The 25,955-nt window shown below is 37.3% G+C and overlaps 1 protein-coding gene across 8 annotated transcripts in view; it reads left to right on the plus strand.

Moving 5' to 3' along the window:
* The window catches only part of dnah5l (dynein, axonemal, heavy chain 5 like), a 425,035-nt gene that overhangs the window by 180,902 nt on the left and 218,178 nt on the right, over nucleotides 1-25,955 (plus strand). For all 8 annotated transcript variants that reach the window (XM_069913293.1, XM_069913291.1, XM_069913294.1 and 5 more), the window contains 7 exons: nucleotides 10,361-10,495; nucleotides 12,253-12,442; nucleotides 13,417-13,634; nucleotides 20,418-20,729; nucleotides 21,087-21,176; nucleotides 21,266-21,502; nucleotides 25,403-25,570. In XM_069913293.1, the coding sequence (XP_069769394.1) occupies nucleotides 10,361-10,495; nucleotides 12,253-12,442; nucleotides 13,417-13,634; nucleotides 20,418-20,729; nucleotides 21,087-21,176; nucleotides 21,266-21,502; nucleotides 25,403-25,570 (1,350 nt within the window). The remainder of the gene's footprint in view (nucleotides 1-10,360; nucleotides 10,496-12,252; nucleotides 12,443-13,416; nucleotides 13,635-20,417; nucleotides 20,730-21,086; nucleotides 21,177-21,265; nucleotides 21,503-25,402; nucleotides 25,571-25,955) is intronic.

Raw genomic sequence — 25,955 nt, forward strand, 5'->3', positions numbered from 1 at the left:
TATATTCTATTGATACTTAACATAACGAACATTAGAAATATGAGTTGCAATAGAGGCCATCTGGCCCATTGGACCTGGCCTGACATTAAATAAGATCATAGCTAATATGACCGTGGACAGCTCCACTTACCCATCCATTCCCCATAATTTTTATTTTCCCAACTTTGCAAAAATCTATCCATGTCTTAAATATTTTGAATGAGGCAGTCTCAACTGCTTCATTAATTCCACAGGTTCACAACTCTCTGGGAAAAGTAGTTCCTCAGTTTTAAACCCGCTCCCGTGAATCTTAAGGCTATGTTCCCAGTTCTTACTTCTATCTTATCTATTCCTTTCATAATTTAATATGCATCTAAAGATCCCACCTTGTGCCTCTAAACTCCAGTGCGTATAGTTAGAGTCTACTTAATCTAGTCTTGTAAGCTAACCCCCTTATCACTGGAATCAATTTGGTGAACCTCCTCTGCATTGCCTCCAAAGCTAGTGTAACCTTTCTCAAGTATGGAGACCAAAATTGCATCCAGTACTCTAGGTGCAGCTTCAGCAGTTGTAGCAGAACCTTCTTGCTCTTAAATTCAATCCCTCAGCAATAAAGACCAACATCTCATTAACTTTCTAGATAACCTGTTTCACCTGCAAACTAACTTTTTGTGATTCATTCATATGCAAACTAACTTTTTAGCAATTCACAAGGGGTGAAGCTTCCTCAGATTTTGAAGGTCAAGACAATCAGCTAAATCCTGCTGAATGAGGTATACTAGCCAGGAGTAGAATGCCTAATTGGTTGGCCCAGTGAGTCCCAGCTTTTAGTGAAGGGGCCTTAGTGAACTCGCTCGAGTTCAGAAGAATGAGAGGAGATCTTATAGAAGCATATAGGATTATGAAGGGTATGGATAGGATAGATGTAGGAAGGTTTTTTGAGCTGGCCGGGGAAACTAAAACGAGAGGACACAGTCTCAAGATTCGGGGGAGTAGATTTAGGACAGAGATGAGGAAAAATAGTTTTTCCCAGAGAGTAGTGAATGTTTGGAATTCTCTAACCAAGGAAGTGGTTGAAGCTGCCTCATTAAACATATTTAAAATTCGGTTAGATAAATTTTTACATGATAGAGGAATTAGGGGATATGGGGAGAAGGCAGGTAGGTGGAGTTAGGTCATAAATTAGATCAGCCATGATCGTATTGAATGGCGGAGCAGGCTCGATGGGCCATTTTTGACCTACTCCTGTTCCTACTTCCTATGTTCCTATGAGAAGAACTATCATTGGTGCACGGAAGAAATTTTATTCACAAGAGGCCCCTGATGGTCTAACCTCAGGCAAAACCCATCTCCGGCCTTTTTTTTTAATAATTTTTTATTTTTCACACCATAAATCACATTAACCATGATACACATTTTTTCCTTTTCACACATATACAATGTCATTTTCTCCTCCCCTCCCACCCTCCCCACCTCCCCCCTCCCGTCCATTTAAGGTATAAAATCTAGGATACATTAAACCAGTCAGACAATGTTGTCATTCAATAAAAATACACCAGAAATTCCACTGAGTCCATTCTTTTCATTTCCTTTTCCTTCCGTTAACTTAGGTAGTGATTGTCCCCGGTAGGTTTTCGCTATTGTGTTTAATATAAGGCTCCCATATTTGTTCGAATATTTCAATATTATTTCTTAGACTATATGTTATTTTTTTTAATGGAATACATTTATTCATTTCTATATACCATTGTTGTATTTTCAAATTATCTTCCAATTTCCAGGTTGACATAATACATTTTTTTGCTACGGCTAGAGCTATCTTAACAAATCTTTTTTGTGCATCCTCCAAATCAATTCCAAATTCTTTGTTTTTTATGTTACTTAGGAGAAAGATCTTTGGATTCTTTGGTATATTGTTTTCTGTTATTTTATTTAATATCTGATTGAGATCTTCCCAAAATTTTTCTACTTTTTCACATGTCCAGATTGCATGAATTGTTGTTCCCATTTCTTTTTTACATCGAAAACATCTATCAGATACTGTTAGGTCCCATTTATTTTACTTTTGAGGTGTAATGTATAGCCTGTGTATCCAGTTATATTGTATCATATGTAACCTCATATTTATTGTATTTCTCATCGTTCCAGAGCATAACTTCTCCCATGTTTCCTTTTTTATCTTTATATTTAAATCCTGTTCCCATTTTTGTTTAGTTTTACCATTTGTTTCCTCATTCTCCTTTTCTTGCAGTTTAATATACATATTTGTTATAAATCTTTTGATTATCATTGTATCTGTAATCACATATTCAAAGTTACTTCCCTCTGGCAAACTCAAACTGCTTCCTAATTTATCCTTCAAGTAGGATCTCAATTGGTAATATGCCAGTGCTGTATCTTGAGTTATATTGTATTTATCTTTCATTTGTTCAAAGGATAATAATCTATTTCCTGAAAAACAATTTTCTATTCTTTTAATCCCTTTTTTCTCCCATTCTCTAAAGGAAAGGTTATCTATTGTAAAAGGGAGTAACTTGTTTTGCGTCAATATTAGTTTTGGTAATTGATAATTTGTTTTATTTCCTTCTACATGAATCTTCTTCCAAATATTGAGTAGATGATGTAATACTGGAGAACTTCTATGTTATACCAATTTTTTTCCCCTATTTTATCTAATTCTAATCTAGTCCAATCTGGCTTTTCCCTTGTTTGATAAAAATCTGATAGGTATCTTAATTGTGCGGCTCTATAATAATTTTTAAAGTTTGGCAGTTGTAAGCCTCCTTGTTTATACCATTCTGTTCATTTATCTAGTGCTATCCTCGGTTTCCGCCCTTTCCATAAAAATTTCCTTATTATTTTCTTTAACTCCTTGAAGAATTTCTCTGTCAGTTGTATTGGCAATGCCTGAAATAGGTATAATATCCTTGGAAAAATGTTCATTTTAATACAGTTTATCCTTCCTATTAGTGTTAATGGTAAATCTTTCCAATGCTCTAAATCGTCCTGTAATTTTTTCATTAGTGGATAATAATTGAGTTTATATAGTTGGCCGAGATTTTTGTTTATTTGTACACCTAGGTATCTTATTGTTTGCATTTGCCATCTAAATGGTGATTCTTTCTTAAATTTTGAGAAATCCGCATCATTCATAGGCATTGCTTCACTTTTATTTACGTTGATCTTGTAACCCGACACTTCTCCATATTCCTTCAATTTCTTATATAATTCTTTTATTGATAGTTCTGGTTCTGTTAAGTATACTATAACATCATCCGCAAATAAACTGATTTTATATTCCTTGTCTTTTATTTTTGTCCCTTTTATATTACTTTCTGTTCTTATCAATTCTGCTAGTGGTTCTATAGCTAACGCAAACAATAAAGGTGATAGTGGGCATCCCTGTCGTGTTGACCTGCTTAAGTTAAATTGCTTTGATACATGTCCATTTACTGTCACTTTTGCTAATGGACCCTTATATAATGCTTTAATCCAATTAATATACTTCTCCGGTAAACTAAATTTTTGCAATACTTTGAACAAATAATTCCATTCTACTCTGTCAAAGGCCTTCTCTGCGTCTAAAGCAATTGCTACTGTTGGTGCTTTATTCCCTTCTACTGCATGAATTAAGTTAATAAATTTACAAATATTGTCTGTTGTGCGTCTTTTTTTGATAAATCCAGTTTGGTCTAGATTTACCATTTTCGGTACATACTCTGCTAATCTCTTTGCTAATAATTTAGCTATTATCTTATAATCTGTGTTAAGTAAAGATATTGGTCTATATTACGCTGGTGTGAGTGGATCTTTCCCTTGCTTTAGTATTACTGTAATTATTGCTGTTTTACATGAATCTGGTAAGCTTTGCGTTTTATCAATCTGGTTGATTACTTCCAGGAGAGGCGGAATTAATAAGTCTTTAAATGTTTTATAGAATTCTATTGGGAATCCATCCTCTCCTGGTGTCTTATTATTTGGTAATTTTTTTATTATCTCTTGTATTTCTACTATTCCAAATGGCTCTGTTAATTTATTTTGTTCCTCTATTTGTAGTTTTGGTAGTTCAATTTTAGTCAGAAATTCATCTATTTTCCCTTCTTTCCCTTCGTTTTCAGTTTGGTATAATTGTTCATAGAATTCTCTAAAGTTTTCCTTAATTTCTTTTGGATTATATGTAATTTGTTTGTCTTTTTTCCTTGATGCCAATACCATTTTCTTAGCTTGTTCTGTCTTAAGCTGCCATGCTAGGATTTTGTGCATTTTTTCACCTAGTTCATAATATTTCTGTTTTGTCTTCATTATATTTTTCTCCACCTTATATGTTTGTAGTGTTTCATATTTTATTTTTTTATCCGCCAATTCTCTTCTTTTAATGATATCTTCCTTCATTACTAATTCTTTTTCTATATTTACTATTTCCCTTTCCAACTGCTCTGTTTCCTGATTATAGTCCTTCTTCATCTTCGTTACATAACTTATTATTTGCCCTCTAATGAATGCTTTCATTGCATCCCATAGTATAAACTTATCTTCCACTGATTCCATATTTATTTCAAAATACATTTTAATTTGTTTTTCAATAAATTCTCTAAAATCCTGCCTTTTAAGTAACATGGGGTTTAATCTCCATCTATACATTCTTGGAGGGATGTCCTCTAACTTTACTGTCAATATTAAGGGTGAATGGTCCGATAGTATTCTAGCTTTATATTCTGTTTTTTTTACTCTATCTTGCATACGAGCTGATAACAAAAATAGGTCTATTCTTGAGTATGTTTTATGTCTAGCCGAGTAATATGAATATTCCTTTTCCTTTTGGTGTTGTTTCCTCCATATATCCAAAAGTTGCATTTCTTCCATCGATTTAATTATAAATTTGGTTACTTTGTTCTTTCTGTTAATTTTTTTCCCAGTTTTGTCCATATTTGAATCCAAATTCAGGTTGAAATCCCCTCCTATTAATATGTTCCCTTGCGTATCTGCTATCTTCAAAAAGATATCTTGCATAAACTTTTGATCTTCTTCGTTAGGTGAATATACATTGAGTAGATTCCAAAACTCCGAATATATCTGACATTTTATCATTACATATCTCCCTGCTGGATCTATTATTTCCTCTTCTATTTTAAATGGCACATTTTTAGTAATTAATATAGCTACTCCTCTTGCTTTTGAATTATAGGATGCTGCTGTTACGTGTCCTACCCAATCTCTCTTTAATTTCTTATGCTCCAATTCAGTTAAATGTGTTTCTTGCACAAATGCTATATCAATTTTTTCTTTTTTTCAGTAAATTTAGCAGTTTCTTCCTTTTAATTTGGTTATGTATTCCATTAATATTTAAAGTCATATAGTTCAACGTAGCCATTTTATACTTTGTTTATCTTCCCTTTCCGTTTCTCCATCATTACCTTTCCTTCTTATCCATTTCTGTTTTCTTGTTTTGAATCCTTTATAAGACAACATTCCTAAAACATCAAACATTTTCCTTATTCTCCTATTTAAAACTTCTTTAGCCCCAATCCCCCCTTCCCCTTCTGAGTTGTCCTTTATCCCTTGTCGGACAACCACATCTCCCCTCTCCATTTGGATTTGCGAATTCACTCGCAAGCGTCAGCTGATTTTGCAGTGACCGTAACACCCCCCCACCCAGCCCCCCCCAGAAAAGATTTCACTTTTCATATGTGACAAAGGTCACTCTTTTAATTCCCTCCTTATTCCCTCTATTCCTTTTCCTTCCCTTATTAATTCTTGTCTATACTATCTATATTTTCCTCTAAATACGGATACATTCATGTATGCACATTATACATATACACACATATACTTCTTTACCCACATACATATAAATCATGGTCATTTTTACTCTTATTACATGTCTTCATCTCTCTGTTTGTTTTGTAGTTGTTCTGCAAATTTCCTTGCTTCCTCTGGATCCAAGAATAGCTTTTTTCCATAAGATCGTTTTCGATGTTTTGAACTCCTTCCTCTTCTTCAGAAGTTCAAAACTTATGTCTTTTTAGTTCACAGTCTTTTGTACTCTCGTTACACGTCTTCATCTCTCAGTCTATTTTGTAATTGTTCTGCAAATTTTCGTGCTTCCTCTGGATCCGAGAATAGACTGTTTTGTTGTCCTGGAATAAATATTTTCAATACCGCTGGATGCTTTAGTATAAATTTATACCCTTTCTTCCATAAAATCGCCTTTGCTGTATTGAACTCCTTTCTCTTCTTCAGGAGTTCAAAACTTATATCTGGATAAATGAAGATTTTTTGCCCTTTGTACTCCAGTGGCTTATTGTCCTCTCTTACTTTTTCCATTGTTTTCTCCAGTACCTTTTCTCTTGTAGTATATCTTAGGAATTTTACTAAAACAGATCTTGGCTTTTGTTGTGATTGTGGTTTAAAGGCCAATGCTCTATGTGCCCTTTCTATTTCCATTTCTTGCTGTAGTTCTGGACATCATAGGATCCTAGGGATCCAATCTTTTATAAACTCTCTCATATTCTTGCCTTCTTCATCTTCCTTAAGGCCCACTATCTTTATGTTATTTCTTCTGTTATAATTTTCCATTATATCTATTTTCTGAGCTAACAGTTCTTGTGTCTCTTTAACTTTTTTATTAGATTCCTCTAATTTCTTTTTTAAGTCCTCTACCTCCATTTCTACTGCTGCTTCTCGTTCTTGCACCTTGTCCATTCTTTTTCCCATTTCTGATAAGGTCATATCTATTTTATTCATTTTCTCTTCTGTATTGTTTATTCTTCTTCTTAAATCATTAAATTCTTGCGCTTGCCATTCTTTAAATGACTCCATGTATTCTTTAATAAGAGAAAGTATATCCTTTATCTTGCCTTTCCCTTCTTCTTCTATTTCACTGTACTCTTCCTCTTCCTCTTCTTCCTCTGGGTTGGCTATCTGTTGTTTCTTTGTTGCCCTTTTCTTCTCTTCTTTCTTGTTTTCATTGTCTTCTGTGTTCTCCTCTTGTTGCAGCTGTTCTGCAGCTGTCATTGCCGGCTGTGGAGATCGACTCCCCAGCTGGTCACCCCTCCCGTCGGTGTGTTTTTTTGCATGCGCAGTTGCGCACTTTTACTCGGCTCAGCGAGCCATTTTTGTAGTCCACTTTCTACCGACCTGAGGGAGCGGGTTTCTCTCTCCACCGCGGGCCTCTTCGAACAGGTAAGGCCTTTTCCTTCATCTTCCGTTGTCTTCTCTTCCTCTCTTCTTACCGTTGGTTTCGACTTTTCTTTTTTCGTCGCCATCTTCTTTCCACCTTTATATTCACTTTACTTTGATTTTTATTTTTGTGCCTTTGTGTTTTGCTTTGTTTTTTCTGACTTTTCTGGAGAGGGCTGGAGTTCACCGTCCGGCCACTACTCCATAACGTGACTCCTCCCATCTCCGGCCTTTAATGGATATGGGAGCTTGCAAATATTTTAGATTTTGTAAATCCTTGATATTTAGAGACATTTAAAGCCCATTCTTTGTCCCAATTTCTTTCAGCATTTGGAGTGCTTGACTACATTATTTGTGACTGTTCTACAGTGCATACATACATAACTCTGCACTGTGCATATCGTGCACTGATAGCACAGTAGAAAAAATATGAGTAATGTTATATTTGTAGAATAATGCACAAATAGTTAACTTGAGCTTGTTTTAGTTTCTTCATTCATGCAAAAGCTGTCAGACAGATATTTATTTGCTGGCGCTGCCACAGATGCTGCTTGATCTCATAAATTCCACCGGCAACTCATTTTCTGATCGGGATTCCAACATCTGTATTCTCTGTGTCTCTTAGTTTGATTTATCATTTGTGGTTCATTTGAAGCAGAAGGTTCTTGGACCAATTCCCAGTCTAGCCACTTAATTGGTCAGATATCTGTGCAAATATAGAAATCCCAAGCTTCCTAGTCTGTCTTTACCATCCCAATGCCATCCAGCAGCTAAAGATGAAATTTACAATAATTCATCAGCAGTCAGCCCTGGACAATCCACAGGTCTTAGCCTATTGCAGAATCAGTGCTTCTATTCACGTTATGGAAATGAATTGTTGCGAAAGAGCAAAATAAATATTAAAAGTAATTGAGTTTAATTAACTTTTTAATTTTTGATGTTCATAATATTTCACAATTTCACTATGATTTTTAATGGTGCTTGACTGCTTTATATGTCAGAGACATGCAAAACATTCACAAATTCTATAGCTGAGCCAGATAGCATGGTTTAGCTTTGTATCAGTTTTTTCAAGCAAGTTCTTGAGTGTGGACCATTGTAAGTTTCTTCCCCCACACGGATGACATTAATTCTGCAAGACTTTTCTGCTATGTAAGACCTCATCACTGAGTTCTAATCCAGTTTATGAGTTCAAGTTGACAAGAATGGATCCACAGAAAGTAAGTTTGTCTTTCTCATACAGCTCAAGAAAGAATGAGAGTGGCTATGGGCAAATAAATTTGGGTGAACAGAAACAGGCCTTTCTTGTCAACATCCATGCCAAGCAAACTAGACCTGCATTTGGCCCATATCCCTCTAAACCTTTCCAGTCATGTACCTGTCAAAATGTCTTTTCAATGTTACAATGCCTCTATCGCTTCATCATTCCATATACCAACAACCCTCTGTCCATAAGTTTCCTTTTAAATCTTTCCCCTCTCACCCTAAATCTATGCCCTTTGATTTTTAGATTCCCCTACCCTGGGAAAAGACAGCCAGGTTCTTCTTACGGTTCAAATGCACTAATTAACAACCTCATGAAACTTATCTGCACCTCTCAGTTTAATGATATCTTTCCTATAGGTGGGTGACCAGAACTGTACACAATACTACAAGTGCGGTCTCACCATGTCTCAATATTTGTAACATGACACCCCTACGCCTGTATTCAATGACCTGACCAACGAAGGCACCACCCTTTCAATCTTTTTTGTCATTTTCATGGAGCTATATTCTTGTACCTCCAAGTCTGATCTTTTAACTCCCTGTTAAGTAACAAAAGTACAGGTATGCTTCATTGAAGGGTGAGAATGGTGCTTAGAATAAATTTTATTTTCAAGGTTTTAAAATTTAAGAAATCAGGGTGGCAAGGCTAACATAGCGGTTAGCGCAACATTATTACAGCTCAAGCGATCCAGGTTTGAATTCAACACTGTCTGTAAGGAGTTTGTACATTCTGTGTCTGCCTGGGTTTTCTCTAGGAGCCCCGGTTTCCACTGACCTTCAAAAAACATACAAGATTTATAGGTTAATTGGTATATTTAAAGTATTTGGGCAGCAAGGGGTTGTAGACCATAAGGGCCTGTTACCATGCTGTACATGTGTTTGTGTATTATATATATATATATATATATATATATAAATAACATGTATACACACATACAGTGTATATACCATATATTACTATATATACAGTGGAATCCTGTTATGTTATGATGGTTCGGGTCCAAAAAATGGGATTGCAAAAAAAAGTTGGGTTGCACTAAATCACGACTGTGTACAACACAACTATAGCAGCAACAACCCCCACCACCCCCCTCTGTTCACAGCAGCACTCACCTCCCTCTGTTTGCAGCTGCACTCATTTTCCCCCCCACCCTCCATTCATGGCAGCACTCACTGCCACCCCCTTCATTCTCGGCAACATCCTCCCCCACCCAAAATTCTCAGCAACACGCACCACCACCCCCCCACCCCCTTCATCAATGCGATGAATTTCCCATCATGATAAACATTACTGTACGTAGTCATTTAGAAGTGCTGCTTCTAAACATCCGCTGCACCACAGGGTGGCATCCCTGGTACTGCATTTTTTAAAATGGCTCTCTTAATATCCTATCTCAAAGAATGGAATGTGGACATTAAGAGGTCCAATGACTCATTGAGTTATATCTGAATTTGTGTTAAATCGGGGCACGTTAAATCAGGGTTCCAGTTAAAGGTTCTTTATAGGCCAGTGATGCATGCTCAAATAATTGTACATGTGGAGACAGTCTCTGAAACTGTGTTAATCGAACTTGTATTTTGTTTCCCCATCATAACATGCAATGACTATGTGATTAGAATGAAATGTAAGAATATTGTTTTAATAAATTAATTCAATATGATTTGACTCTGAATCAGTATTGATATTGCATGGTGGACATAATTGTGAGCTCAATATGTATGTTGAAAGGAACAGAATTTAAGGTACTCCAAAACTGGGTAACTCTTAAGACATGAACATGCTAGTGAAGCTTAGCAAGTCACATAGCATCTATGGGAAGTAAGGGGAAATCAACATTCTGAACCTGGACCAGAATTCACGTATTCTGAACTTGCCCTTCAACATATTACCATCTATTATTGTTGTATAATATTGGTTATGATTTAATATTGGCAGGTCCATTATGACTTTGGTTTGCGTAACATTTTGTCTGTGCTGAGAACTCTGGGTGCTGTTAAGAGGGCAAACCCAACTGAACCTGAGAAGACTGTGGTCATGAGAGTTCTGCGTGACATGAATCTCTCTAAATTGGTATGTTCTGTGAAACTGTACTGTTACATGTTGAAAAAATGGCTTTTAATATCAATTCACAGATTTTTAATTGCATTGTTTTGTATGGCTTTAGAGTAAAAGGGGAAAGGCTTGGGAGAACATTAAGGGGAACTTCTTCAATCAGAGAGTGGTGGGAGCTGCCATCTGACATGGTAAATGCAGGCTCTCTCAAGTTTTAAGAATAAATTGGAAAGATACATGGATGGGAGAGGTCAGGAGGGTTATAGAATTGGTGCAGGTCAGTGCGACTAGCGGAATGATGTTTGGCACAGACTATAAGGGCCGTATAGCCTGTTTTCAGTGCTGTAATTTTCTGTGGTTCTTTTGTTAACATGTCGTAGACCTAATTATCATATGAGCTTCAATATTGTATCATGGAATGTATTCAATGTATTTTTTCTGTTGTGGGAAAGTGGTACCTGTGATGGCCTCTGCCATGTTCACAACCCTCTGCAGTTTCTTGCGGTCTAAGGCAGAGTAGTTCCTGTATCATAGTGATGCCCCTTTGTAGAGCTCGTTGAAAGAACCAAAGACTTGTTGATCCAAACCAAGGCTTTTATTAGCAAAAGACAGGAGCTCTTCACAGGTGGCCGACCAGTCCGGAACGATCCGACCTGGCTAGGGACACAACCCTTTAAGAGCCAGACAGTAGGCGTGGCTAAGCTCTCAGCCAATCACTGTAAGCACAGTCATTACATACTCTAGATACTGTAACTATATACATTGGTGATAGGTCTGTACTATCACACCCTTGATAGGATGCTTTCACTGGGGCACTTGGGGAAGTTCTTAAAGAATGCAAGTGACATACGAAATTTCCTCTGGCTAATGAGGAACTAAAGGCTTAGATGCATTTTCTTCACCTCAACACTGTTCATGAAGTCCAAGAAGTGAGATCAACTCCTCTTCTGGAAGCCTATTAACAACTCCATAGTCCTGAGGGAAAAAAAGTTGTCCTAACACCAAGCCACTTGTCCTCTATCTTTCTTCTATACTCTGCCTCATCATTAGAGATTCTGCCTAAGACAGTGATGTCAATTGCAAATTTATAGTTGGAGTTGGACCACGCAATTATGTTTGAGGAGCAATACAGCCCAGAACAAAGCTATTCAAAAGATTCCTATCTCTATTTCCCAATGTTCCTTCATTTTTTTGCCCTTTCAATTATTTATTCGAGTCATTGCAAAGTTTCCTTCAAAATACTAACTATTCATCATGTAAAAAAAATATTTTTTGTTACGATTTCTGGATATAAACCTTTTTGAAATATGTCTTAAAAAGTTCACCATAATTGATGGTTCTTTTCTTTGGCTGGAATGTGGAATTTCATATCAAATTTCATTTATTGTTGGTGATGGTGAGGAAATAACAGAAATCAATGCTATTGGGGTGTCATTTGTATTGCTGGTTTTTTTGCACAAATGTAAAAAGTGCTTTATTCATTTGTTGCCTACTTAGATGCACCAAAATAGATCATCACCTAGAGCAAACATTTGTATATAATTTTGTTTCTTCTCTACTCCCATATACAAACTGGATCATAGTGGCTTGAAAATCTGTCCCTTTGTCATTTAATTGCTTGTTCTATTATGACTGTTTTACATGAGTACTAAATAATGACCAGGATTTATGCTTTGAGAATCTATCCATCCAAGTTTTTCTTCATCCATTCCAGCTCTGGAAGAACAGATTACAAGGTAAACACATGTAAGAATTAAATATTATTTCTGTTCTAGGTGGATGAAGATGAGCCTCTGTTCATGAGTTTAATTAATGACCTTTTTCCTGGGATTACATTGGATAAAGCTGGTTACCCTGAACTGGAAGCTGCCATTGAGAAACAGACCACTGATGGAGGAATCATCTACCATCCACCTTGGATCCTGAAGTTGATTCAACTCTATGAAACCCAAAGGGTCCGACATGGTAATGGGGTTTTATCGAAAGATGAACTGAAATCACGAGTAATAAACAAAATTTTAGCAGTAATATTGAAGGCTTGATGATGAAGTTAGCATCAAATTTAGCATCAAAGTAATTCAGGTGGTGAAATATGAAATAAAGATTAAAAATTCTGGAAATACTTAGTAGATCAAGCAGGATTTGTGAAAGGCCTTTGATCTAAGACATTAACTGTGCTTCTCTTTTCACAAATGCTGGTGTATTTTCAGCATTCTCCAATGATACCTAAGTTAAAGGTACAGAACTCAGTTACAAGTACTGAGTGCATAAAGGAAAGCTAAAGGGACTATCTTGGCAGAATTCCTTGAGTTTGGGCTCTTTGATGAGACTAAAGTCAGAAGAGAAGATAGCAAGCAAAATGGGTGGAGATCCTGGTCAATTAAAGGTGGGAAATATGGAGGGAATAGTGGAGTGGAGACCACAGAGATGAGAGCGAGTTTGAGAGTACAATGAGAATGGGAACAGATAAAGGACAGGTGAAAGCAATGGAACTGGATTGATTAGGGGGTTACCTAAACTTGGAAAACCCAACAATCATACCATTGGGTTCCAGGCCACCCAGGAGAGGCATAATATGTATTTCCTCAAATTTTAATTTCCTTTACCTTTCCCACAGAGATATGTCTGTCCTCAGTCTCATCCACTGCCAGGGTGAGACCAAACATGAGACTGAGGACAGACATATCTCTGTGGGAATGGTAAAGGAAATTAAAATGGTTGGCATCCAGGAGTTGAAGCTTGCATCCAAGAACCGAGAGCAATTTCTTGCCAATCTACATTTGATCTCATCGATGTTGAAAAGGCCACATCAAGTTCACTGAATGTAGTAGACTAAGTTGGAGTGAATCAAGTGCATTAGATACAGTGTCTCACTTAAGAGTAATGTTCTCTTGTGATACACAATGTTTTTCTAAAATAACCAATCATGTCTGTATTAGGTATGATGACTCTTGGTCCTAGTGGTGCTGGGAAGACCATGTGTATTTATACTTTGATGAAAGCTATGACAGACTGTGGAGAACCACACAAAGAAATGCGAATGAATCCAAAGGCAATAACAGCCTCTCAGATGTTCGGTACCTTGGATGTTGCAACAAATGATTGGACAGATGGTGTGTTTTCAACTCTATGGAGAAAAACATTGAAAGCAAAGAAGGTATAGTAATGATTTTATTATGTACAATTAATTTGTGTCGGTGACTTTACGTAGTCTATCTAGCAAGGCAAAGCTCAGATTAATTATCAGAGTACATACATGACATTACATACAATCTTTTTTTCTGTGGGCCAGGCAGAATTTCTATCTATAAGTAGTGCAAAAAATTGTACTCAAGAAAAGCTGAATATACAAAAGAGAGAAATGTAAACAAAGAAATAAATGTAAACAAACTGTGCAATGCAGAGAAAAAAAATCAGTAATAAATAATGAGAAAAGTAAGAGTCCTTGATTCATTTTGTTGTTTAGGAGTCTTGGTGGTTGATGGGAAACAAATGTTCCTGAACCTTGTGATCTGAAACTTGTACACCAAGGTCCCACATGGTAGAAAGGTCTAGAGGGTAAGATCACATAGGAACTAGGGTGAAGTAGCCATTTTGATAGAAAATTGGCTTGCTGACATGAGAGAGTTATTTTTCAATTTGGAGGCCTGTTGCCAGTGGTGTACTACAGTGATCGGTGCTGTGTTCACTGTTGTTCATCATATATATTAATAGTTTGGATGAGATTGCTGTTAGCATGGTTAGTAAGCTTGCGGATGACACCAGTATTGGTGGTGGAGTCGAAGTTTAAATAAGGTTAAGCAAGGTTACCTGTTTATTCCATAATTAATGATTTGGATTAGAATGTAGATGGTATAATCAGTAAGTTTTCAGATGACATCAAAATTGATTACTGTATATAGCAGACAGTGAAGAAGGTTGGCTAAGGTTAGAATAGGATCAAGAGTAACTTGGAAAGTGGACGAAGAAATGGCAGAAGGAATTTAACTCTGGCAAATACAATGTGTTTCAGTAAGTTAAACCAGGGCAGGAGTAAATGGCAAAGCCTTAGAGAGTGTTGTAAAACAGAGGCTTGATGATGAAAGTACATATTCCCTGAAAGTGATGACACAGGAAGGAAGGTTCATAAAGAAGGTATTTAGCACTGAGTACAAGAGTTGAACATCGTGATATAATTGAAGGATATCATGAAGGTTGCAAATGTAGTTTCGCTGTTTAAGAAAGGAGGGAGGCAGAAAAAGGAAATTATTGGCCTATTAGTCTGACATTGGTAGTTGGAAAGTTATTGGAGTCTATCGTCAAGGATGAGGTGATGAAATACCTCGAGGTGCATGACATGATAGGTCCAAGCCAGCATGATTTCATGAAGGGAAAATCCTGCTTGACTAACCTATTAGAATTTTTTGAGGTAATTTCTAGTAGGATGGACAAGAGAGAGGCTGTGGATGTTGTCCATTTGGATTTTCAAAAGGCCTTCGATAAGGTGCTGCATAAGAGGCTGCTTAATAAGATGAGAGCCCGTGGAATTACAGGAAAAATATTAAATCTGGAGCATTGGCCGATAGGCAGAAAGCAGAGGGTGGAAATAAGGGGATCCTGTTCTGTTTGGTTGCCAGTTACTTGCGGTGTTCCACAGGGGTCAGTGTTGGGGCTGCTTTTTTTACAATGTATATTAATGATTTAGATTATGGATTGAATGGTTTTGTGGCTAAGTTTGCAGATGACACCAAGATAAATGGTGGGGTAGGAAGTGTTGAAAAAACTGAAAGGTTGCAGAGAGACTTGGACAGCTTAGGAGAGTGGGTAAAGAAATGGCAGATGAGATACAGTGATGAGAAATGTACGAATGAACATTTTGGAAGAATAAATAAACAGGCAGATTATTATTTAGATGGGGAGAAAATTCAGAAGTGCAAAGGGACTTGGGGGTCCTCGTGCAGGATAACCTAAAAGTTAGCAACAGGTTGGATCAGCAGTAAAGATGCCAAATGGCCTAATTCTGTTCCTCTATCTTGTGATCTTGTGAACTGCTAAAGACACTGTAGAGTTGTAACAGTAATTGTCTATTTTATGCATACCTGTTGAATGATTTGTCTAAATGTACATGATCTTTTGTTCAGGAAATTTTTTTGATAATCTTATTTATATTCAATAATAGATAATATATGTCAAATATGATGTAGTACATATTTTATCCCATAAAGGAAAGGACTGGATGGGTTAGAGTTTGTGAAATGTGTGCAAGATAGTTTTTTACAACAATATGTAGAGGTGCCAACCAGAGAAGGAGCAGTGTTAGATCTACTGTTGGCAAATGGGATGGGTCAAGTGACGGAGGTTAGTGTTGGCGAGCACTTCGGGTCCAGTGATCATAATGCCATCAGCTTCAATGTCATTATGGAAAGAGAGAAGTCAGGGCCAAGGGTTGAGGTTTTTGATTGGGGAAAAGCTAGATTTGAGGAGATGCGAAAGGAGTTGCAGGGTGTGGATTGGGACAATTTGTTTTATGGGCAGGATGTAGTAGAGAGATGGAAGTCTTTTAAAGATCAGATTTTGAGAGTGCAAAAGCTTTATGTTCCTGTTAGGTTAAAAGAAGGGGCAAAAGGTTTGAGAGAGCCGTGGTTTTCAAGGAATATTGGAAACTTGGTTTGAAGATAAAGGGAGGCATGCATTAGATATAAGAAGCATGGAGTTAAGGGGATGTTTGAAAGATACATTGAATGTAAGAGGAATCTTAAGAGAGGAATTAGGAAAGCTAAAAGAAGGTACGAGGAAACTATGGCAAGCAGGGTGAAAACTAATCCAAAAGAGTTCTACAAATATGTTAATGGTAAAAGGAAAGCTAGAGACAAAATTGGTCCCTTAGAGAATCAGAGCGGAAAACTGTGTGTGGAGCCGAGAGAAATGGGGGAGATATTGAACAGTTTCTTTTCTTCGGTATTCACTAAGGAGAAGGATATTGGGAGATGTGAGATAAAAAAAGCAAATTGGGTAAATATGGGGAATATAGAGATTACAAAAGATGTAGTTTTAGGGCTTTTGAAGAATATAAAGGTGGATAAGTCTCCGGGACCAGACGGGATCTTCCCCAGGACATTGAGAGAAGTGAAGGAGGAAATAGCAGAGGCTCTGGCGGTAATTTTCCAAATGTCATTAGATATGGGGATAGTGCCGGAGGATTGGCGCATTGCGCATGTGGTTCCGTTATTTAAAAAGGGTTCAAGGAGGAAGCCTGGCAACTATTGGCCTGTAAGTTTGACGTCTGTGGTAGGTAAATTAATGGAGAAAATTCTTAGAGATAGTACTTATAAACATCTGGATAGACAGGGTCTGATCAGGAGCACTCAACATGGATTTGTGGGAGGAAGGTCATGTTTGACCAATCTGATTGAATTTTTTGAAGAGGTGACTAGGAATGTGGATGAGGGTAGCGCAGTGGATGTTGTCTATATGGACTTCAGTAAGGCCTTCGATAAGGTACCACATGGAAGGTTAGTTAAGAAGGTGCAGTCTTTAGGTATAAATTTTGAGATAGTCAAATGGATTGAACATTGGCTGAAAGGGAGAGGCCAGAGAATGGTAGTGGATAATTGTCTGTAAGGTTGGAGGCCGGTGACCAGTGGTGTGCCTCAAGGATCTGTATTGGGTCCATTGTTGTTCGTTATATACATTAATGATCTAGATGATGGGGTGGTAAATTGGATTAGTAAATATGCAGACGATACTAAGATAGGTGGAATAGTGGATAATGAAGAAGGTTTTCAAGGATTGCAGAGGGATTTGGGCTGCTTAGAAAAGTGGGCTGAAAAATGGCAGATGAAATTTAATGCTGATAAGTGTGAGGTGCTTCATTTTGGTAAGAAGAATCAGAACAGGACATACGTGGTAAATGGGAGAGCATTGATGAATACAGAAGAGCAGAAAGATTTAGGAGTAACGGTACATCGTTCCCTGAAGGTAGAAACTCACGTGAATAGGGTGGTGAAGAAGGCTTTTAGTATGCTGGCCTTTATCAATCATTGCATGGAATATAGGAGTTGGGAGGTGATGTTGAGACTGTATAAGACGTTGGTGCAGCCTAATTTGGAGTTCTGTGTGCAGTTCTGGTCGCCTAATTATAGGAAGGATATAAACAGAGTGGAGAGAGTGCAGAGAAGGTTTACCTGGGTTTAAACATCTAGAGTATAGGGAGAGATTGGACAGATTAGGTCTTTATTCTTTGGAGCGTAGAAGGTTGAGAGGGGATTTGATAGAAGTATTTAAGATTATGAAAGGGATAGACAGAGTGGATGTGGATAGACTATTTCCGTTAAGAGGAGGAAAGATTAAAACAAGAGGACATGAGTTAAGAATTAAGGGGCAGAGGTTTAGAGGTAACATGAGGGGGAACTTCTTTACTCAGAGAGTGGTAGACGTGTGGAATGAGCTTCCGGGAGAAATAGTGGCGGCGGAGTCAATTGTATTATTTAAGAAAAGGTTGGACAGGTATATGGATGAGAAGAAGATGGAGGGTTATGGGCATTGTGCAGGGAGGTGGGACTAGAGAGGGGTGTTTGGTTCGGTGCGGACTAGAAGGGCCTAATGGCCTGTTTCCGTGCTGTAAATTGTTATGTTATAACACCACCTCCCCCATCCCTATTCCACCCCCCTAATCTACCCCAAAAGAAGAAAAAAATGGAGGAGAATAGTTAAAATAATACATTTACATGTGTCGTGGTTGGGGACCACACCACCCATACTTAGAAAAATATTTCAAGAATTAGCACGCATCCAATCCATATATGGGCTCCAAACTGTATCAAAAAAGAATAATTATTTTGCAGATTATATGTTATCTTCTGAGGTTGGCTTTAGCAGTAGCTTGGAAATGTTGAGCAGTTACTTGGAAGAATGATATTCAGTTGAACATTCAATGATGGCCTCTATCCTTCAGAGCTCCATCCACTACAGACTCATCAAATTAACCCTCTCATTCCTGAGATCATTCTCGTAAACCTCCAATGCCAGGACATCCTTCCTTAGATATAGGGCCAAGTCTTATCGCAATACTCCAAATGTGGTCTGCCTCATCAGCAGTATATTTTTACTTTTATATTCTAGTCCTCTTGAAATGAATGCCAGCATTACATTTGCCTTCCTGATGACTGACTCAACCTGCAAGTTAAACTTTAGAGAATCCAATACCAGAACTCCCAAGTTCTTTGAATCAGCAGTTTCTGAATTCTATTCCTATTTAGAAAGTAATCTTCTTTGTTGTTCCTGCTACTATAGTTAATGGCTATACACTTCCATGCTATATTCCATCTGCCACTTCTTTGCTTATTCTCCCAACTTGTGTAATCCTTATGCAGACTCCCTGCTTCATAAACACTATATGCTCTCCACCTATCTTGGTATCATCTATGAACCTGGCACAATTCTGTCATCCAAATCATTAAAATGTAACGTGAAAAGTAGTGTAGAGGACCCAACATTGACCCCTGTGGGACACCACTTGTCACTGAGGTTTCAAGATCAAACCAGCAACCACAAAGAAGGCATATCATACAGGGGTAAAGATGAACAATTACTTTATTAACAAAAATTCACCTTCAAACTTTAGTTCAAAATCCCCCCTTTTATAACAATGCCCACTGGTTACTATGCAAATTTCTATAACAGTGTAAAACTAATAAATTCCCCAGCCTAAATATAACATATGTCATTAAAGTCTAAGTTTCATTTCCACTCAGCCCACAGAAAAACTGAGACACAAAACAAGCACAAAACACACAAGACTCATAAAACTTCGATCTCAACTGAAGCAAAGATCATAAACAAAATTCAGTTTGTTTGGTCAACTGAAGCCAAAAGATCTTTGAGAGAGAGAGAGAGCACAAAATTCAAAGTTGTCTTCTTGTGTTGCTTGCAGAGAGAGGAACAATGGCTCAGTCCGGATCCTTCTGGCTGCCCTCGGAATGTTCATCCCTTTATTGAAATCCCAACATTCTAAACTGTCTTCCAGACAATGATTCATGCTCTGGGCCTTCTTCCACTCCACAGCACCCCCAGTGGTGGTGCACATGCCCAGTCCGTCTCCCACTCTCTCAGCAGTCCACCTTCACCTTGGCTCTTAAAGGCAAACTATCACTTTTTAACATAAAACCACACAACACATAGGCCAATACACAACAGAACTCTGTAACACTGGAGCCAACTAGAAACAGCCTCCTTTATTTTCACTCTGCTTTCTGCCAGTCAGCCAATCATCTATCCACTCTAGTACCTTTCCCATAATCCCAAGTGCTCCTACTTTGTTGAGCAGCTTCATGTGCAGCACCTTGTCAAAGGTCTTCTGAAAATCCAAGTAAAGCATATCTGTTATCTCTCATTTGTCTTTCCTGATCATTAACTAACCATCAGCAAAATCTAATTTGTGACATGGAAGAATTTCCCACAGTTACACAATTTGTATATGCCAAGTAGTTAGTACCTTGTGGTCGTCATGTCTGAAAGGTTGGGGTGAAGCAGAAAGAAATGATTAATCTCTGATTCTTTTCAAGCCACTTGAGTTTGATTCATATAGGTGAAAAGGGTTTTGAAGGATATGGACAAGATGCAGGTAAAAGATACTAGCTCAGAATCCCAACTGGCATGGCATAGATGAGTTGAGTTAAAGGCCTTTTCCATGCTGTATGACTCAGAAAATGTAAAGTAAAGCAGTTCAAACCACATTTTATATTCGGTTCAGCAAAAGCATTTACAGTTCAATTAATATTTAAGATGTATAACCAAAATCTTGAAAACAAAACAATAATGAGAAATGTTGTTTTTGTAAATTTAACATTTACAGTGACAAGATTTTTTTACTGATACATTTATAGATTGATATGTGATTCCAACCCTTTTTCTGTGATACAGGTTAAATTTTAACAGTTAAATTATGTTGTCTATGTTGCAGGGAGAACACATTTGGATAGTACTAGATGGACCTGTAGATGCCATTTGGATTGAAAATCTTAACTCTGTTTTAGATGATAATAAAACACTTACACTAGCGAATGGTGATCGCATCCCAATGGCACCAAACTGTAAAATTGTCTTTGAACCTCATAACATTGACAATGCCTCTCCAGCCACAGTATCCCGAAATGGCATGGTCTTTATGAGTTCTTCAGTGCTGGACTGGAGACCTGTACTCAAAGCATGGCTTCAGAAATTGCCCACAGCATTGTCTGAACAACTTTGGAACTGGTTTGATAATATTTTCCAGGTATTTGTGGTTTTATTTTTGATTACCTTAAACTTTCCTGATTTTCCTCAACATTTAAAAGTGCACTATTTTTAATTATTGCTATAATTGCCTCCAATTTTTGGCAATGGAATTTAAGCAATTTGCTTCAATATTTATTTTTGTGAAAGATACAACTTTTGGATATAGCTGTGGAAGAATTCTGTCGTCTTTGTAATATTGAGATTCGTTCATCTAACTTTAATTTTGTGACATGTATTATAACGTTTCAATTAGTTTTTGGTGAAAATTATCAATAATGTGAATTTGAGTTCATTGTATATTTTTTTCACAAGAACTGTAAATATCAGTTACAATATTCCTTTTGGTCTTTTCAAGGATTTAATCAGTTTTGTCTTCACGGCTGTATTACCAAAAATGCAAATTCTGGAGTGCATGTACATTAAACAAGCAATTGACCTTCTGCAGGTAATTGAAAACAAAGTAAAGCAAGGATATTTCTTTGTTACATCCAATATTTCAAACCAAATAAACAATACAAATCAACTTCTTTATAGGGTCTTTTACCAGGGAGTGAAGACAAGCAGCCAAGCCCGGAGCAAGTAGCTCGGTTATTTATTTTTGCTGTCATGTGGTCAATTGGGGCACTTCTCGAATTGGATGATAGGACTAAAATGGAAAGCTTTCTGCGGAATCATACTGCACCTCTAGAGCTACCAGTCACTGAAGGAGAAGAAACAATCTTTGAATTTGTTGTCAGTGATTATGGCCAATGGGAGCACTGGTCAAAGAGGGTTAGTATTTTGTTATAACAAAGTGATGATCAATAGGCTGATGTATCAACAGAAGATCATTTCCTTTCCACTCAATACATGAGCAATATTTGTTCCTGAGGCACATATTATGTTTTTATAAACATAAGAAAATGCACTGAGGGAGAAACTGAATAGACATCATTAAACAAGAATAAGCTACAGTCATTTGATAAATGTGTCCTTGATATATGTTCTGTTATTTTCATACTGAAATTAATGTATCACATGGTTTAAAAGAAGTGTGCTGGAGGCCCACTTAAATAACACCTATAAGCAATCCCTGTCTCCTTTTGCATAATTTTTTCTTAAGAATTCAATGTATTTTATAGATATTGGATACACATTGCCTTTTCCTCCAATTTTAATTAACCTTTACAAGTTACTTATATCCTTCCTTTGCAAGAAAGCTCCATTATTATCAGCCAGAAAATTCACCTTTGGAAGACTTATGTGTCAAATTAGCAGTTTTTGGGTTTTAATGGAGAAGCATGACTTTTAATGGCATAACATTAATATTGATCAGATGAAAAGCATGATTTATTTGGTAATACCACTTTTTATCAACACAATTAAAAACATATAATTGCAGTACATAAAAGTGCTGGAGAAATTTAACAGGTAATGCATCATCCATGGGAAGTAAAAGGCAATCAACGTTTTGGAGCTGAGCATTTCATCAGGTGGCGGTGAAATTATTGTTCAAAATCAGGTGGTCTTTTATTTTCTACGAATCTGGGATCAGGTGAGTTTCTCCAGTATAGGCAGTCCCCAGGTTACGAACATCTGACTTACGGACAACCCGTATTTGTAAATAAATTGTTCCCCAATTCGCACATGTGCATAATATGTTTACAAATGCCCCTTCCAGTATCCAAGACATCAATGGAACAAGAGTAAGTGTTAACTTTTAATCATGATTTTTTTTCATAGGAAGGTAAAATATATATTATAATACTATATACTAAGACAAACATTCATTGGAGCGACTTCATCCCTAACATCGAAGTACTCGAGATGGCAGAGGCCGACAGCACCGAATCCACGCTGCTGAAGATCCAACTGCGCTGGGTAGGTCATGTCTCCAGAATGGAGGACCATCGCTTCCCAAGATCGTGTTATATGGCGAGCTCTCCACTGGCCACCGTGACAGAGGTGCACCAAAGAAGAGGTACAAGGACTGCCTAAAGAAATCTCTTGGTGCTTGCCACAATGACCACTGCCAGTGGGCTGATATCACCTCAAACCGTGCATCTTGGCGCCTCACAGTTTGGCGGGCAGCAACCTCCTTTGAAGAAGACCGCAGAGCCCACCTCACTGACAAAAGACAAAGGAGGAAAAACCCAACACCCAACCCCAACCCACCAATTTTCCCTTGCAACCGCTGCAACCGAGTCTGCCTGTCCCGCATCGGACTTGTCAGCCACAAACGAGCCTGCAGCTGACGTGGACATTACCCCTCCATAAATCTTCGTCCGCGAAGCCAAGCCAAAGAAATAAAAGAAGAATAATAGACAAACATTTGACTAACTGATGCTAAATAAGAACCTGTTCCACCTTACCTACAAATTTGACTTAAAGTCAAACTGAAGGAATGGAACTTGTTCATAACCTGGGGACTGCTTGTATTTTGGTGTATACATCGCAGCAACCTGCAGATATTTTCCCCAAAAAACAACTTTCCAAGAAATTTGTTATTTTCATAAAATTATTTGCCAGCATACACATGATAAGATGATCATGTAGCCTTACGGTATTTTAAACTAATTGATTTGAAGATTTTTGACCGTAAGAAAAAAATAATTGTACTAAGTATGAAGATTGTTGAAGTGTTATGATCTTATAATGCTGTCATGAAAGCTATTGTTTGGCAGAATATGAATGCCAAACACATTCCATTATGAAACCATCATACTTCTACATTTTATAGTTTTTCTGGTGCACAGTGCCCTTTTAATGATAATATGTGGATGATAATTTTTCAGGTCCAAGTCCTGGGCCACGCTCTAATCTTCAGCAAATATACCATAAAGAACGAGGTCTCAGATACTGTGTTTCCCCAGTACTCCTTTATTATACATAAGCTTGATGCAAGGTCCATCATCCCCCCCATAGGGGATCAAGCAGCTCTCCAAACATACAAATGCATGGGTTTAAATTCGCCAACACTAGCTGACATTAACCAATCTCAAAACAAAGTTTATCGCATCAGTATTAAGCTATGCAATGGTCATCTACACGATGCTCTATATTGTGGACTAATCACATAGACGTGTCTCCCTGATTCTTGTAAATCACATGACTAGAGAGAAACAAGACTGTTGTAAATTTATTTAGTCAGATTGCTGTTGCCAGGCAACCCACATTCCAGAGCCTCTCACTGTCCTCCTTGGTCAGGGCTAATTGAATTTCAGATTGCTGTTGTTGCCAGGCAACATACATCCTATGCTGTCACTGTCCTTTAGTTATTTGCAACTGTGCTAGCATAAGCATTAATCAAGTTGTATTTATGTATTAATTAACACCAATCTAAACCAGAAAGACCCTTCCCTCTACAAATGATAATGAGTTAGTTGTTAAATATATTGTGCAATATACCTTGCACCAAAATTCTTATTTTCTCCAGCTGAACAGGTATTTTGTGTAAAAAAAAAAACTGGATGGGAGGTAGGATCCTGTGATGTACCTGGTCATGTTTGTTACTTATGGATGTTTCTGTGTTCCTGGGCAGTTGAAATTCCAAAAAAGGTTGTGATGCAATCAGTCAGTATACTTACCTCAGTGCACCTGTAGACATTTGACAGAATATTCGGCAACAAGCCAAATCTTCTCAGACTCCACAAAAAGTAGAGACATTGGTGTACCTTCTTCACAGTTGCATGGATTTGCTGGCTCCAGGAGAATCCCTCTGATATGTAGACTCCCAAGAACTCGAGGGTTCTAACTCTCTCCATCTCCATCCTATCAATGTGAACAGGTATGCAGTCCCTTGGCTTCTCCTTCTTAACAACAACAAGCTTCTTAGTCTTGGTGACATTGAGAGCAAGATTGTTGTTCAAGCACCATCTAACCAGGTTCTTGATCTCCATCTGGAATTTTGATTCATCGTTTCCAGTTATTCAGCGAACAACAGCAATGTTGTCTATGAATTTACAGACTGAGTTAGATCTGAATTTAGTTACACTGTCATGGGTATACAAGGGACTAAACACAGGCTTGAAGTGTCCCATGCATTGTTCAGAGTGGAGGAATTGAAGTTGCTAATCTTTACTAATTGGAGTCTGCTGATGAGGATGTCGAGGATCAATTGCAAAAGAATTAACAGATTCCTAGATCCTTTAGTATGGTCATAGGTTTTGCTGGTATAATGGTGCTGAATGCTGAGTTGTGGCTAATGAACAATAGCCTGACGTAGGTGTTCCTGTGGTTCAGATGATTTAATGCAGGGTGTTGGGCAAATGAGATGTCATCTGCCATTGACCCTTTGTAATGATAGGTGAATTAAAATGGGTTCAGCTCCTTTCTGAGCTAGGAGTTGCTATTAAGCCAGTCCTTATAGTCTACCTTTGTCAAGAATTTTGCTGAATATAACAGTGAAGAATTGTTTCATATTTTTAAAAAATATAAGTAAATGCTTTAGATTGTGAAGCTTAATGTGTAAAGATATTCTAGGTTGTGATAATATTTGTGTGATGAAAATCTGACCTAATTGGCTTCTAATATAATCTTACAGTTGATCTGAACTGATTTTTTTTAAGTTTCATTAAAGCTTGCCAATTCAAATTTGCAAGGCAAAATTTAGAGAAGAGCTGAAATGTAATATTATATCTGCTTTGTAAATGGATCAAAAGCTGAGTGAGCATCTTCAATTCCTAATTTCAGGTGCCTGAATATATTTACCCATCTGACTCCGTCCCAGACTACTTATCAATCCTTGTACCAAATGTGGATAATATCCGCACAGACTTTCTCATGCACACAGTGATGAAACAAGGTAAAGCAGTAATGCTCATAGGTGAACAGGGAACAGCCAAGACTGTTATGATAAAGGTATGACTTTGAATCTTAAAATTTAAATATAAATAATAAGAATAATAAAACATTAGTTAATTCTTATCTAAAGAAGTTAATATCTGACAACAAAATAGGTTTATTTTGCCTAAAGTATACAGAGTTAATATAACAAATATGAAGTACATTTTAAACTCACAAGATTCTAGTTCTCAAATAATACCATGGCAGGTTGCATTCAATTCCCTTGGGATTTGGAAAGCTGATAATTTATTAAAGGAACTATCTCACTTTTGCAACACTCTCCTTTCTTCTATTTGGCAGAGGATAAATAAACTTGAAAACACAAAATTCCAGAATTGTTTTTTCCTGCTGTTATCAGACTCTTGATTGGACCTCTCACTGGTAAAAGACAATGCTTCTG

The sequence above is a fragment of the Narcine bancroftii genome, chromosome 1 (genome assembly GCF_036971445.1).
Source record: "Narcine bancroftii isolate sNarBan1 chromosome 1, sNarBan1.hap1, whole genome shotgun sequence".
In the NCBI taxonomy this organism is placed as follows: domain Eukaryota; kingdom Metazoa; phylum Chordata; class Chondrichthyes; order Torpediniformes; family Narcinidae; genus Narcine; species Narcine bancroftii.